Here is a 17,369-nt window from a genome sequence, read left to right on the forward strand (position 1 = left end):
CTGCACACCTCCTACTGGGGATGTGTTCACAACTAAGGTACATGCCCTTGACCGGAATCAAACGTGGGACCTTTCAGTCTGCAGGCCGACGCTCTATCCACTGAGCCAAACCAGTTAGGGCAGGCATTCCCCTTTTTCTGGCAGACCACTAGCGGGGGGCGGGGGGAGGGGGCACTGGGTGAATCTCAAATGTTTTTAATCCTATATAATAAAAGCCTAATATGCAAGTCGACCAAATGGTGAAATGACTGGTTGCTATAACACGCACTGGCCACCAGGGGGGCAGACACTCAACACAGGGGCTGCCCCCAGCCCTCAGGTCCAGGCCAGCCAAGGTGGATGCCAGTGATGGCAGGACGATCAGGGGGGCAGGGCCAGCAAATGGGCAGCGCCAGGCTGGCCAAGGCAGGTACCAGCGGGGGCCCCCCAATTGCCCCGCTGGTTGCCCCACAGATCGGCCCTGATTTCCAGCCAGGCTTAGAGACCCTACCTGTGCACAAATTTTGTGCACCAGGCCTCTAGTATTTAATATTCTTACATGTATTAGCTGCTTTCATCACTTAAAATTTTGTCCATAAACCTTGCATCTAGAAATATGACAGTAACAATATTGCTGCTTTCTATAAAAGGAGTTTCTAAGTTTTCATCTATGTAATGGCTACTAATCTGTTTGAATACCTGAATGTCTGTATGCTATGTAGATTGTGTTTAGCTGATTAAGTATCATAAAAATCACCCACTGTATTCTGCTTATCACTAGTAATCTATATATATAAAAGCCTAAGCGACCATTACAACCGGTCAACTGAATGACCAGTCAACTGGTTGCTATGATATGCACTGACCACCAGCGGGAAGACGCTGAACATAGAAGCTGCCCCCTTGTGGTCAGTGTGCTCCCACAGCCAACCTCACACGGTCCTGATTGCCGGCCACCCCAAGGGACCCCACTGGTGCACGAATCCGTGCCCTGGGCCTCTAGTTTTTTTATATTCTGTGCTATAATTACCTTTGGAACAGACAGTTGAAGTGATTATAGATTTATTTTATACTTATGATCCCTATATCACTTAAAACTTTCATTATTTTTATTCCATTGTTGATGACAGTATGACTACTGATTTTCAATTCTATAAATATTTCTTCATCAGATGTAAAGTGTTCTGGGTGGGAGACCCAGAAATAGCTCAATAAGTGAGTAGTGTTGGAAGCATAATTGAATTTATTATTATTATGTTATTAGATGTAAAAACAAAAAAAGACCATTGCTTATTTCTATGTTTCCAGATATCTAAGGTATAAGATTCAGGAGTAATATAAGTAATAATTCATTGCTCTTTTTTGGTTGTGCCCTGTAGATATCATTTAGGAAGATTTTAGTGATATGTTTTACTAGAAAGTTTATTCATAGGTTTCAAAACTGGATAGACTTTTTAAAAATATATTTTTATTGATTTCAGAGAGGAAAGGGGAGATAGAAACATCAATGATGAGAGAGAATCATTGATCAGTTGCCTCCTTCATGCCCCCTACTGGGGATCAAGCTCACAACCCGAGCATGTGCCCTTGACTGGAATCGAACCCGGGACCCTTCAGTCCACAGGTTGTCGCTCTATCCACTGAGCCAAACCAGCTAGGGCTGGGTATACTAGTATTTTAAATATTTCAACTACTGGAACTGCATGACATATATAGTACTCATTTGGCAAGCTTTTATTTACACTTTTAGTATCCACGGACTTGTTAATGCATTTGTATTCAAGTTTTATTAGTGAGCACACAGTATTTTGAAGTTCCTAATCCTATCTAATAAAGAGGGAATATGCTAATTGACCCTCACACCATTGCAAAGGATGGCTACGTCCACAGCCAATAAGGAGGGAATATGCTAATTGACTGCCACACCTTCAAAGATGGCAGCGCCCACAGCCACAAGATGGCAGTGCCCAGTCCCCTCAGCCCTGCCGGGGTGGCAGGTGCGCAGCAAGGCTGGGCCCGCTCCACACACGTGCCTCTGGAGTCCCCCAGTCCCCTCAGCCCCCCAGGCACTCAGGGCCAGCCTGAGGCGCAGGCAAGCCTTGTATGGCAGCGGCCAAGCTGCCCAGGGCTGCCCGAGGCTCGGGTAACCAGGGCTGGCCAAGGCTTGCGCTGCCAGCAGTGGCAGCAGCAGAGGTGTGATGGGAGCGTCACCTTCCCCTGATCGCCGGGTCGCCTCCTGTGCCTGTGGGCTCCCGGACTGTGAGCAGGGAAGGCCGGGCTGAGGAACACCCCCTCCAGTGCATGAATTGTCATGCACTGGGCCTCTAGTTGTTTACGTAACACTTTCTTCTTCAAGCTTTTTATATTCTTTACTAGAGGCCTGATGTACAGATTCTTGTACTGGTGGGGTCCCTCGGCCTGGCCTGCACCCTCTCACAATCTGGGAGCCCTCAGGGGATGTCGGAGAGCTGGTTTTGGCCTGATCCCCACAGGCCCGATCCAGACAGGAGGTAGCCCAATCCTGTGTTTTGAGCATCTGTCCCCTGGTGGTCAGTGCTCATCATAGCGACCGGTCAACTTTGGTCGTTCGGTCATTCAGTTGCTTAGGCTTTTATATAGAGAAACTTAGAGGCTCAATTCCATACAAAATTTGTGCATGGGTAGGGTCCCTAGGCCTGGCCGGTGATCAGGGTGGATCGGGGCCTTCCAGCTGCTGGCCAGGGCCTTCCTTCCCCGGCTGCTGGCTGGGGCCTTCCTTCGTTCCACACCACCCCCTGGTGGTCAGCACATGTCATAGCGAGTGATTGAACTCTCGGTCGAACTCCCAAGGGGACACTTTGCATATTAGCCTTTTATATATATAGATTATGTCTGGATTGAAGATTAGTTATCATAGATGAGATTTAGTGGTCTTTGACCCTTTTTTGACATGTAATAATTCCTTGTTAGATAAATTATATGTAAATATCTTCTCCCATGCTGTAGGTTTTTTCACTTTTTTGATAATGTTCCTTGATGTGCAAAATTTAAAAATTTTGTTAAATCCAGTTTATATATTTTTTCTTTGGTTGCCTTTCATGTCACCTCTAACTCATTGCCAAATCCAATGTATGAAGATCTTCCCAAATATTTTCTCATAAGAGTTATAGTTCTTAAGTTTAGGTCTTTGATTCATTTTGAGTTAATTTTTGCGTATGGTATAAGGTAAGGTCTAACTTCATACTTTTGTTGTTTTTGAGGTTTATTTATTTATTTATTTTTATTGTTTATTTTTTTAACTTCATTCTTTTAAATGTGACTATTTAGCCCTGGTCAGTGCGGCTTAGTGGTTTGATTGTTAGCCACTAAGGTCTTGGGTTAGATTCCTGGTCAAGGGCATATACCTGGGTTGCAGGTCCCATCCCTGGCCCCCAGTTGGGGCATGTCCAGGAGGCAACCAATTGATGTATCTCTCTCACATCAATGTTTTTCTCCCTCCCTTCCACTCTCTAAAAATCAGTGGAAAAAGATACCCTTGGGTCAGGATTAATAATGAATGAATGAGGCTATCCAGTTTCCCAGCACCCTTTGTTAAAAAGACTGTCCTTTTCCCATGTAAGTGTCTTGGCACTGTTGTTGAAAATCAACAAATTGACTGTATATGTAAGGGTTTATTTCCCGGCTCTCTATTCCATTTGTCTATATGCCCTTATGCCAGAACCATACTATTTTAATTTACTTAGTTTTGTAAGTTTTTAAGTCAGGAAATGAGTCCTTCAATTTATTCTTTTTCAATTTTGATTTGGCAACTTGGGGCCCCTTGCAATTCCATATGATTTTTAGAATAAGCTTTTCCATTTCTGTGGAAAAAGCTGTTGGAATTTTGTTAGGGGTTATGTAGACTATTTTGGATAGTAAAATAGCTTACCAATGTTAAAGCTTTTTATCCATGAGTACAAGACATCTTTTCATTATTCAGATGTTCTTTAATATCATGCAGCAATGTTTTATAATTTTCAGTCTTTCACCTCCTTGGTTAAATTTATTTCTAAGTATTGAGTTCTTTGTTCCTTTAGATGCTATTGTAAACAATAGCTGATGTACAAAAACCCAACTGATTTTTGTGCTGAACCCTGCAATTTTGGTTATCTATTAGCTCTAGTAGCTTTCTTGTGGATTCTTTGTGATTTTCTACATGTAGGATATGTCATCTGTGAATAGAGATAGTTTTTAATTTCTTCCTTTTCCATTAGAAGAATGGCTTTTGCCTCTATTCTTGAATAGAGGTGAAGGGGGCTCCTTATTTTGTTCTAGATCAAGGGAAAGCTTTAGTCTTTCAACATTGAGTGTGATGTTAGCTGTGAGTTTTCATAAATGCTCTTGATCATATTGAGTTATCCCGTATTCCTACGTCTTGAGGGTTTATGTCATGAAAGGTGCTGCGCTTTGTCAATGCCTTTTCTTTGTCAAATGAAATTATTGTGGATTTTTTTTCTTCTATTAATGTGCTATATTACATTGATTGACTTTTCCTTATGATGAAACACCCTTGTATTACTGAGATAAATCCCATTTGGTCATGGTGAATAATTCTTTTTATATATTCTTGGATTCTATTTGCTAAATTTTTTTGAGTATTTTTACATCTATATGTATAAGTGATTTGATGGTTTTTTTCTTTTGTGAATTTTTTCTTGTGATGCCTTTATCTGACTTGGGTATGGGAATAATGCTGAGCCTCACAGAACGAATTAGGAAGTGTTCCCTCCCTTCAGTATTTTGGGGAGAGTTTGAGAAGAATTGGTGTTTATTATTTTTTAAATGTTCAGTAGAATTCACCAGTGAGACCACTTGGTTTAGAACTTTTCTTTGTTGGGAGGGATCTTTGCCTATTTACCCATGGAATGTTGGGCAACACTGAGGTCTGCTTCTAATTATTCTTTATAAGATATGAAATCTTCCTTATATGACTTGTTTCAAAGACTTATGGCTTAAGTTGGAATAAACAGCTAAAAATTACAGTTTCTAAAGGCTACCTCTGTTTACTTTAATAAATGGTACAGGTTATTTTGTTATTTTTAACAAATGGTCATTATAAAAATGGTCCTACATGACTTATTCTACAACTATTAGAATTATCTAATTTCTTACATTTGCTTACTTTGCAGTTTTTTAAAATTTTTTTATTGATATTTAGAGAGAGAGAGAAACATCGATGTGAGAATGAAACATCAGTTGGCTGCCCTAACCTGGAATCAAACCAGCAACCATTTGGTGCACAAGATGACACCCAACTGAGCCACACCAAGCAGCGCTCAGTTTTTTTAATATTTTAAGTTTATAAACATTGTTGCTTCAAAAGGGCATTACTTTCTTAAAAGTTTCTAGTTGGTGCTGTCAATGTGTATATTCAGTGCTCTGCACTATAATAGACAATAGCTTAATAGCTTCTGTAAACATAAAGGCCACATATTTCTCAAAATCCAAAATATCTTTGTTTCTGAAATTAGGTTAAACATTCTTTGAATAGGTAAAATGTTTCACAGGGTTCAAAATTTTAAAGGTTTCAAAGGATAGAAAGCCTCTTTTCCATAACTCTTAACTAGCCACTCATTTCCCTTTCTTGGGAGAAATCAATATTATAAAAGTGGACAGGAATTTCTAAATTTTAAAATGAAGGGTGCCAAAATATCTATCAAACTCTTTTGCTATTCTTCAAACTATTGGAAAAATTACACACTTCTTCCTGTATCATTCGTTTTGCATGTTTAATTTAAATTGGTTTCCTCATATTAGGTAAGATGAGCTATCAAAAACCCTTAACAAAATCAAGCTAATAAAGCACAGTGAAGTCCATATCCATATTAGAGTCATAACTCTTCCATAAAAAGTAAACTCAAAATCCCAGAAAAGAGGCCTAATTATAGCCCTTCAAAATCCAGGTTGATTAGGTAAATGCTGGTCAAGTTTGGGTCTCAGAGAAATTTCCAGGATCCTGTTTGTGTTACAGCAAGCATTCAAGGTCTTTACACTTAGCTGGATCAACCCAAATTTATGTCAGCTAGCCTTTCGATTGTGTTCTCTTCTTTTTGAAATTTCAATAAAGGCCTTTCTAATTCAGCTGTTTATAAAAGATAATTTATTTAAATATGTATAGAATGTACAATATATGTATCATTAAAATATGTTTTTCTATGGAAACACATTTGTCTTATCAGTTTGTCTAATTCATTCCTGTTTAGAATTTTTAAATGCCTGGGTCTGCAAGCACAAGCAGCTTTGAAGTCACAGGTTGATCTGTTTGTTATATAAGGAAATGCTATTTTTATTGTGCTGAATATAGAACTCTTCAGTAATTATTCGGTTAAAATTTGAGTGCTATAAAGCTTATAGTTGCTGAGGAAAGATTCTTAAATTTGAGTCCTAATTGAAATGGTAAATCACAACCATTTAGACTCATATACTCTTGTATATCCTAAAAACTGCTGGATGAAAATCCTGAAAATAGAGCATCTTGAATTCATTAACTCATTCTATTTTAGAAGAATTTGAAGTGATATTTTGTTTGTGGAAGGAAACTCTGATAGGTCTTTACCTTTCAATATATGTCTAACATGCTAGGAAGATTCCTGCATACTATTGACTATATTGAATTTATTTTATATAGTTAGGTGTTTGGAAAAAATATGCTGAGCTTTAAAGAAATATTTTCCAGCCTGGCTGGTGTGCTCAGTGGTTGAGTGTGAACCTATGAAGGAGGAGGTCACGGATCGATTCCCACTCAGGGCATATACCTGGGTTGCAGGCTAGATCCCCCATGGGGAATGTGCAGAAGGCAGCCAATCAGTGATTCTTTCTCGTCATTGATGTTTCTATCTCTCCCTCTCCTTTCCTCTCTGAGATCAATAAAAAAATTTAAAAATTTTTTAAAGGAACATTTTCCACTTAGATTAAAATAAAGAATATAAGGTATAGCCAAAATCGGTTTGGCTCAGTGGATAGAGCGTCGGCTTGCGAACTGAGAGGTCCCAGGTTCGATTCCAGTCGAGGGCATCTACCTGGGTTGCGGGCACATCCCCAGTGGGAGATGTGCAGGAGGCAGCTGATCGATGTTTCTCTCTCATCGATGTTTCTAACTCTCTATCTCTCTCCCTTCCTCTCTGTAAAAAATCAATAAAATATATTTTAAAAAAAACACAAAGAATATAAGGTATAATTTATGAAAGGATTCTTTTAGGTGAAAGAAAGCATTTTAAAAGAGAAAATGGAGGAAATGTTAACTGCCAAAATATAAGAGTAGCATAGAGACTGAAATAGATTTATCTCATCCTGAAAGCCCTCTTAGTCCAAAGACATAGAAATCTGAGATTTCAAGCTCATACAATTCAGGCTGGAAGAGGCCAAGGGGGTGGGAGGGAATATCTGTGGTACTTCCAACAATAAAGGTTTTTTTTTAAAAAAAGAATTCATGTGTTACAAGTCTACAGTAATAACAATTCCAGACTAATATAGAAAAATAGTGTAAGGAGACAATTCAAGGAAAGAAATAAAAGATGCTCAATCTCATAAGAAAATGCAAATGTAAAAATCACACTAGGATGCCATTTTTCATTGATTTCACTGCAAAGATTTAGAAGTTACATAACTATTTCTGACAGTGTGAGGAAACATGTTGCTGATGGAATAAATTAGTAAAATTTTATGGAGGCAACTTGATAATCAAGAAAAATCACATGCATATCTTGACTCCTGTGATTCAAATTTGGAGAAGCTTGCTATAGATATACTTGTGCATGTGGAAAATTATTTATGTCGAGGACATTAGTTTTAATGTTACAATAATAAAAGATGAAACAAAGGGCCAGCTAGTAAATATTTTAACCTTTGCAGGCAATGTGATGTACGGGGACTACTCAGCTCTGTCGTCTTGGGAAGGCAGCCATACACAATACATAAATGAAAGGGCATGACTGGCCTGTGGGTCATAGTGGCTGACCCCTGTATTAAATGAAAGAAGCAAAATGAAGAGCTTGAAATATGAACTATAACAGAGGTATGAATGAAGTAGTGAAAGCATTGAGAAATTAGTTCAAGCTTTGCCTGGGATATTTAGAAAAGACTTCATAGATAAAGGTGGTAATTTAAACTGAGTTTTTATGGGTGTGTAGGTGCTCTAAATATTAAGGTGAGAAAGTGTCTTATGCAATTGGTGAGAAGTTGTTTGGTTGCTAGGTGGAATTTTTTGTTGGGAGTAAGAGGTAAGTTGGGACCATATTTTTGAAGGGGCTAGATATTAATCTGGTTTCTAACTCATTTTCTCCTTTGAATAAAAAATATTTCAACACCTAGCTGTTAAACCTTGACATTTTGATATATTAACTTCAAAAAATTTTGTATTTTTTAAAAGAAACATTACATATGCAGTTGAAACTGCCCTCAAATCATATATAGAGCACATTCTTTTCAGAGATAACATTAATTTGTTACTCTAATCATACCTTCTTATATTAACTATATGCTCATATACCTCTAAACCAGTGATTTTTCAACCTTTAATCTCATGACACACATAAACAATTACTAAAATTCTGCTGAATGCCAAAATACACATTCTTTGTTGATCTGACAAAAAAAGATATAATTTTGATTCATTCACACCAGACAGCTATTGTGTTGGCTGTTGTCATTTTTATATTTGACAATCTAAGGAAAAAAAGGTCAGTGTCCCTGCCTAAATAGGTTTTGTATGTTTTAAAATTCTTGCAGCATACCAGTTGAAAATTACTGCCCTAAACAATACAAATATTGTATTGCTCTATATGTTTTAAAAGTTCATATAATGGTTTATGATGTCATCTCACAATTGTTTTTTGCTCAGAATTGGGTTTTTATGATTTTGCTGTATGGACCAACTGGGTTAATAGAAATATAATGCAAGCCACATGTGTTATTTTAAGATTTCTAGAAGCCACATATAAAGGTAAATAAAAACAGATGAAGTTAATAATATACTTCATAACCCAGTAAATCTATATAAAAATATTTCAAGTTATAATGAGTATGCAAGATTATTGAGACAGTTTACATTCCTTTATAAAACTAAGTGAAATCTGGCATTATTTTATACTTGCAGCACATCTCAGAAATAGCCACATTTTAAGTGTTCAGTAGCCAGCTACACATGATTAGTGGATTTTACTATGTTGGACCATAAGTGAATTGCTGTGACTCAAACAGAACTTAACCTTTTAGGTGCTTGAAGGTAGTGCCTGCTACCACCAGGGGTCAGCTATGTGACATGCTGACACAAGAGGAAGTATTTTGTGTGTTAGAATTTGCTATTCAGCAGCTGCAATGCAAAAAATCATTCTGTGCCCAATAAAGGAACTCTCTCGCAAGAACATTTACTGCTGGTACAATAGTTGAAGCACCAAGGGTGGTGCATATGTGATCCACAGCCTGTTCAGACACACAAGGCTCTGTTCTGTCCTTACAAATGCACCCTTCTCCATTCTTGCTTGTCTGGAATACACTGTTATCCCACTACTAGAGGCCCAGTGCACAAATTCGTGCATGGGTGGGGTCTGGCCAGCCCACTCCGATGGGGGGGGCCCTTGCAAATCTCCTAGTTCTCAGCCTGTTCATCCTAGAAGAGCTACAGAGAATCACTATTCGGGCCAATTCCAAGACACCCCTGTTCAAAATAAGATTTGCTTGGATCAAACTCCTGGCTGAGGGGACAGTTTGCATATTTGCTTTTTATTATATAGGATTATCCAGGGGTGTTACATTTATACTAAATATATTGTTTCAAGTCAGCTCTCCATAAAGGCCTATACTTAGATTTATATTTCTCTTATTCTCCACAGAAATACCTTCATAGAAATGTCCTAGACTTCATAAGGATCCATAGCAGAAACTGCTTTTTAGAGTGCCTTAGTTTCATATGCATTATAATTGGAAGGATGTTTCATTATGCTGTTAATAGCCCTTTTATAAGCACCCAATGAAAAACTAGCTAAGAAGAAAGAACGAGGGGATATTCTCTCCATCTCCCCCATTCACTGCTTGATTCTTAATCATTTTTCAATTATTTGTTTTAATGTATATCCTTTTTATATGCCTACAGAAATAAACCCTTTTTGATATAATACAAATAATTGGTAGATCTATAATCTCTATTAAGGCTTAAGGTAGGGCCTTGCTAGATTCTGCATTCCATGGCTTACTGACAGCCTTTTAATAGCAGTTTTATACAGCAACATTCTGCCTCAAGGTGAGGGTAGAGAGTTCTATAGCCCTGATTAGTTAGGGCAAATTTCACAATAGCAGCCATAGTTAACTTTCCTTCAGTTAAAACAATTGCTGGTATCATTATTAACAAAAACTTTTCCTTAAGGATAGCTGGGTTTCTAATTTCTGCATTTTTTCCCCTAAGATATTTAAATTGATTTTGAGAGAGAGAGGAAGGGAGAGAGAGAGAGAGAGAGAGAGAGAGAGACATCCATGGCTACCTCCTGTGCCCCTACAGGGGATGAGCCCACCACTCGGGCATGTGCCCTGACCAGGAATGGAACCAGCAAACGGGCAACCTTTTGGTGCTTGGAGTGACACCCAACCACTGAGCCACGTTATTTTTAATTAACAGTAAAAAGTACTTTTCTTGGAGCTATGAAATTTAGCACTTGTAGATTTGGTTAGCTACCACTACCAACAGGGTACAAAACAGTTCCATTATTACCCTTCAAAAAAATTCTCATGTTGCCCAGCTAGTGTAGCTCAGTGGTTGAAGTTCGACCCATGAACCAAGATGTCACTGGTTTAATTCCCGGTCGGGGCACATACCCGAATTGTGGACTCGATTCCCATTGAGAAGCATGCAGGAGGCAGCTGATCAGTGATGTTTCATGATGTTTTTCTCATCGATATTTATCTTTCTCCCTTCCTCTCTAAAAAAAAAAAATCAATTAAGAAAACCCCTCATGTTTCCCTTTATAGTGACACATTCTCCCCACCTTTAACCTGTGGTAACTGCTTATCAGTCACATAGTTTGTCTTCTTGAGAATATCATATTAAATGGAGTCATACAATATATTTGTCACCTTTTGAAATTGGCTTTTTCACCCAGAATGCCATTGAGACTCTCATCTGTGTTCTGCATGGTGATGTTTTATGCAGATCATTAGCCATTCAGAAATTATTAGTGATTATTTTTATAAAGATTTAAGGACTCAGTTTACTTCCAAATCCTTTTACTTTAATTACTTTGGTTTTTTTTAAAAAATTCTTATCTGAAAACAGCCACCCGGGATGTTTTGATTGGGCAGATGGGAACTAAAAAGAAAATAAGTGTGGAGAGTAAGGGTTTGTGTGGGTGGTAGGGAGTGGAAAATGGGAGGAGAGGCCAGGGTGGGGTTCCATGGTGGAAGGTCCTTTATATAAAGCTTAGCAGAGTTAGAGTTCTACATCTAGGAGCTTTTCACATTCTAATAAAATTTTGTGTATTTTTGTTAGGTAACCAATATAAGTAGGATTGAGGAGATGCCCTCATTAAAAATTTAATGAGGCACGGCCAGTGTTGCTCGGTGGTTCAGTGTTGACCCATGAACCAGGAGATCTTAGGTCCATTGACAGTCAGGGCATATATCCAAGTTAGAGGCTCGATCCCCAGTAGGGGGCTTGCAGGAGGCAGCCTGTCAGTGTTTCTCATTGATGTTGCTATCTCTCCCTCTCCCTCTCTCTGAAATCAATTTTTAAAAAGCATAAAACAAAAACAAATTTAAGTGTTCACGCACATGTACACATGTATAATCTAGAATGAGAAGAAAGCATTCTATTTTATTTTAGTGAAGATTGTTACGTAACACCTTGGAATTAGTTTGTCTATATCAAGGATTAAAGGATGTCTTACTAATCATAATAAGCTTGTCAAAAATCATTTTTAACAAATTTTGGTTTATGCCATATCGTATATGTAAAATTCAACAGTGAAACAAATTAAACTTTAAGATTTTTATACAAATACATGTTCCATGTGTAAATATTTAAGACTGAATGCCCTGGGCAAATTCCCACGCTATTGTATTTGTAGACTGAATTTTCAAAAGTTCTTTAGTTCTGTTTGTTTTTTATTTCAAAGTGGGAAATGCAAAGGTTATCATATAGGGCTACTAGTAGCCCTGCTACTGTTTGGACCACACCAAACTAAGGACCATGTAGTTTAAACATAAAAAGAAATACATGGGGCTAGATTTCGAAATTATTTGATTTACTAGTATATACTAAGTTTGGGGAATACAGACAAAAGATAAGTTCACTTTTAACTGCCATGATAGCTGATTATACACACTTTTCTTTGGTTTTCAGTAAGAATACCATTTTATTGTTTACATTTACTTGCCAGGAGTCCTGAGAAAGGTTCTTGCTTTGCTAAGGCAAATTTTTAGCAGTTTGAAAGTGGAATGGTGGATTTTATAACAAAGGATATTTGTGGTAGAGTGATGCAAATAAGTGGAGAGCAGTGTGGTTGTGTTCTTCTGGTTCGGTGTGATATTATTTGCTATTATATATGATCAATTAGAAGATAGCTCCCCATTTTCCCCATAAAACTATCCCCCCCCACCTCCTAGATTCTTTTAAAGATATACCTGACAGCCCTTGCCAATGTGGTTCTATGGTTAGAGTGTTGTCCTGCACAGCAAAACATCAAGGTTCCATTCCTGGCCTGGGATGCGTGTGGGAGGCAGCCAATCAATGTGTCTCAAATAGATGTTTCTCATTCTCCCTCTCTTCCACTCTCTAAAACTTAATGGAAAAAATATACTCGGTTGAGAATGGGCAAAAAGCACATTAATAATAAAAAATAAAAAAGATATACCTGACATATTAAAAATTATACTTAATCTATTTAATTACATAAACCATTGTATTACAGAATTTAGAAATGAAATTATGTTTTGTTTACTGTCTCATGATAAAATAATTTTGTTCACCTCTTTGTATGTATTGGGATCCCTTTGGGATAATTTTAATAGTTGTTCAGGCGACAGCTACTAGGGATATGGGGGTCTTCATATCAAAGATTTTAGTTGTTAATATGGATCTTTGTCTTTTTTTTCTTTTTCTTTTCTTTAAGGGGTTGGACATAATTGCCTTATTTCATTTCAGGGATCCTTCTAAAGTAAATATTCTGGTACCTGGTGCTGGACTAGGAAGACTGGCCTGGGAAATAGCTATGCTAGGTTATGCTTGTCAAGGAAATGAATGGAGTTTTTTTATGCTATTTTCTTCCAACTTTGTACTCAACAGGTATTTAATTTACTTTTTGTTAGAAATAGTAATATTTCAGAATTAGACTGACTTACCTATTTTTGAACAATTCTGAATTTGAAGATAAGTACATAGTGTTTAATTATGATGTATACCATAAATATTTCTTATATTAAATTGGTTATACAATTGTCACTTTAATCAGTTGTCTAGTTAACAGACATTTGATCAAGATGGTTTAGTGACTTTAGGAAGTGACTTGGCATTCCATGAAAATGAAATTATTTCTGTGTGAATTTCAGGACTAAGTATGATCCAGGAAGGGGTACTTTCTCATTGTTCCTTAAACTTCTTCACCCTTTTGTTTCTTCAGTATAGTAAGAGTACTGTATAGTGATATCTTTTGTCCTTAAGTTTCTTATTAAATGGCCAAGTAAGCTCACGTGACTGAGTTGGAAAGATCTTTCAGAACTTCTGTGGCCTCTTAGTAAGCAGTGGAAAAGAGTTGTTATTTTTAAAGCCAGAAGAGGTGTGTTAGAGAAAAAACTAAATAGCTGCCTGTTTAAGTAATATGTTATTTTGGTGGCAGTATGAGTTGGGGGATAATAAGTTAAAATGGGAGAAGGTTGTACAGAGTAATTAAAATAGGTATCAAACAAAACCCATAACATTAAAAAAATACTTGGACTGGTTTTTACTTGATTTTGAAGTTTGGAAATATATTTGTAAAACTTGGAATGAACAACACATTCATATCTCAGAATTTAATTTTTTTCTGTCTTCATTCATGATTGGTTACTCATCTGCATGTGTATGTGCATTTCCAGATAATTGGATGGGGTATAATAGTAATACTTTTTAAGTAGTAATTAAATAAGTAAACTTTTAATCAAACAATATACTTTAGTGTTTAAAGTAGATTTTCTTGGTAACATATTTAGTTAATACTGAATTGTATGCTCATATTTTGCAGATGTTCTGAAATTAATAAATATAAGCTTTATCCCTGGATCCATCAGTTTAGCAATAACCGGAAGTCAGCTGATCAGATTCGACCCATCTTTTTCCCCGATGTTGACCCCCACAGTCTTCCTCCTGGTTCTAATTTTTCTATGACAGCAGGAGATTTTCAGGAGATATACTCAGAATGCAGTAAGTTGAAAGCAAACATTTTAAAGGTCTATCAATTCTAAATTTAATGATCTAATTTTATACTAAGCTAAAGTTCTGGTCATCCATTTTGATGGCAGAATATAAAGTATACTTCAGTGACAATTTAAAATAATTTGAAGGTCATGCATGTATAAGGCAATGATGGGAAATATAAAAAAGTATAAGATCCCACAGTTAAGAAATTTATAATCTATTGGGTCTATAAATAGAAGCCAACATGTAAACAAAGTTAAATGAGTAATGGAAGTAAGTTAGTGTGAGAAGGGAGTTCTCTGTGGAGAGGCTGTGACTTGAAGGATAAGGAGGAATGGCATTCCAGGAGGTAGAAGTACATACATACGAATCAATAAGGTAATTGAGGATGGTAAACAGCCTGGGAAGGGAAGGGAAGTCTATTTGGAGATTTAATGGAAATATGGGTAGAGAAGAAGGTTGGTTCCAGATTGTGCAGGACCTTTACAATCAGGCTATGAAGTATGGAAGAAATTTGTGCTAGGCATTAGAGAAAGGGATAGGTGAGGAGGGGAGAGAGGAGGGGAGTTGTCAGTGAAAGAAAGAAGAATGAAATGCTGAGGTGTCAACAAGTCATTCATTTAACAAATATCTGTTGAACTTGCTAAGTGGCAGGTATGTTCTAGGCACTGGAAAGACAGCAGTGAGCAAAACAAAGTCCCTGTACCTGGGAACTTATATATTCTTAAAGGGAGAGAGAGGCAATAACAAATTAATATTATGAGGAAGGAAACTATGGCAGGAAAGAGGATGAGGAGGGTCTGGGGAGGGCCTGCTGTTTTATATAGTTGTCAGGGAAGGTCTTTCTAAGAGCAGAACTTAAAAAGTAAGTGTATGCATACAGGCTTTCTGAAACCTTTCAGAATTGGTAATTAACATTGGTTGAAAGAAATCAATTTAGAATTCAAATGACTATTATTTCATCTTCAATGATTTTAAAAGAAAGCAGTTAAATAAATTATAGACAAAACATATCATTTGGTAAAGATATATAGCAGTGGTTCTCAACCTTGGCTGCACATTAGAATCACCTGGGAATCTTTTTAAAATCCTGATTTCTGGGCCTCATCCTCTGGAAATTCTGTTTCTTTGTTACTAATGTTGTGGCCTCACCCCGTAACAAAGAAACAGAATTTCCAGAGGATGAGGTCCAGAAATCAGGATTTTATAAGATTCCCAGGTGATTCTAATGTGCAGCCAAGGTTGAGAACCACTGATATATAGTGATACAGGTATCAAAAATGATTTCCAAATTGATTACTTTATCAAATTATTAATAAAATCTTAATTGTAAAGTATCTCATAAATGATTATTTAATTATCTTGATTATAGTAGTTGATTGGAAGAGTTTAGCTTCTATATCCCTGCAGTTAAATGAAATATTAATATTCTGTAAGAGGAACCTGGTACATTTATGGAATTAATTAAAAGTTAAAATAACAAAAAAATTTAAAAATAACATTACAAATGTAGTAATTTGATTTTCCTTGAATAGATGCCTGGGACTGTATTGCTACCTGTTTCTTCATAGACACAGCTCACAATGTAATTGATTATATTGACACAATATGGAAAATACTCAAACCAGGTGGAATTTGGATAAATCTAGGTAAGTTTATCAGTATTTATTAGGATCTTATGCATTAATCTAGTAGCTATAACTATCCTATATTTGGTAACTTCATGGTATCAAATAGTCACAAAAGTTATAATTATGCTGTATTCAATTTAAAACCTCTGCATTTCCCTTTAGACTGCATCCTACTTGGTGCAGTTCCTCCAGTCCTAGCTAATTCCTCATAAGTAGTTGGAGCCCTCAAGTTGTATATTTACACTAGGTCAGTCTCACAGCATTCATAATGTCAGAGCACTGATTATTAACTTGATGGTAATCATTACCTCATCTTTCCCACCTTCCACTTTATGGAGACAACAGTCCTGTTTTTTCTATTATTAGACACTAGTGGCCCAGTGCACAAAAATTCGTCCATGGGGGGGGGGGCGGGGAGGAGGTTCCCTCAGCCTAGCCTGCACCCTCTCCAATCAGGGACCCTTTGGGAGATGTTCAACTGCCTGTTTAGGCCCGATTCCACTGCCTCTGCCTCAGACCCCACCATCATGGCTTTGTCCAGAAGGAAGTTGGACATCCTGAAGATGGCTGGTTGACCCGGTCTAATTAGCATATTACCCTTTTAGTAGTATAGATTTGAGGGAAAGCATTTGCCTCTCCCATGGAAACATCCTCCCTGTGCATATACATACTGGGAAAAGAGTAAGCATAACTTTTATGAATATCATGAAGTTAAAAAAGAATAGAAACATAATTTCACGTATGCAGAACACTTACTGCCTTCTGATGGAAAGTACTGAAAATCAAATGATGAGTATGGCCCTGCTGGCATGGCTCAGTGGTTGATTCTGTCATTATTGATTTTCTTTCATCGTTGATGTTTCTATCTCTCTATCCTTCTCCCTTAAAAATATACATTTTTTTCAAAGTAATAAGTATGACGTGATCCCTTCCATCCAAATTATAAGGGAAATTGCCAGTGTTATCCTCTCTTTTAATCCTTTTTCTTTAAAATAAAGGGAGAATAATGGTATTATCAAGGTAAATATAATTTCTTTTTGTGTGTTAAGAGATTAATATACTACTTAAAAATCATATCTACATTGTTTGAGTCCTTAGCCTTCAGGATTTGTTAGTGGGTTCTGTCACCTGCTTTTAAATATATATGTAATATACATATATTATTGATTTCAGAGAGAGGGAGGGAAAGATAGAAATGTCAGTGATGAGAGAGAATCATTGACCAGTTGCCTCCTGCACACCCCCTACTGAGAGCAAATAGCTGTACAATCTATCCTATCTAATAATAGACAAACATGGTAATTAACCATACCTCCGACACACTTCCCATTGGCTAATCAGGGTGATATGCAAATTAACTGCCA

At 37.1% G+C, this 17,369-nt stretch overlaps 1 protein-coding gene across 1 annotated transcript in view; it reads left to right on the plus strand.

Moving 5' to 3' along the window:
* Positions 1-17,369, plus strand: part of CARNMT1 (carnosine N-methyltransferase 1) — a 45,810-nt gene that overhangs the window by 16,410 nt on the left and 12,031 nt on the right. The window contains exons 4-6 of the mRNA XM_015572306.1: positions 13,127-13,267; positions 14,202-14,380; positions 15,910-16,023. Coding sequence (XP_015427792.1) covers positions 13,127-13,267; positions 14,202-14,380; positions 15,910-16,023 — 434 coding nt within the window. The remainder of the gene's footprint in view (positions 1-13,126; positions 13,268-14,201; positions 14,381-15,909; positions 16,024-17,369) is intronic.

This window comes from Myotis davidii, unplaced genomic scaffold (genome assembly GCF_000327345.1).
Source record: "Myotis davidii unplaced genomic scaffold, ASM32734v1 scaffold228, whole genome shotgun sequence".
Classification (NCBI taxonomy): Eukaryota; Metazoa; Chordata; class Mammalia; order Chiroptera; family Vespertilionidae; genus Myotis; species Myotis davidii.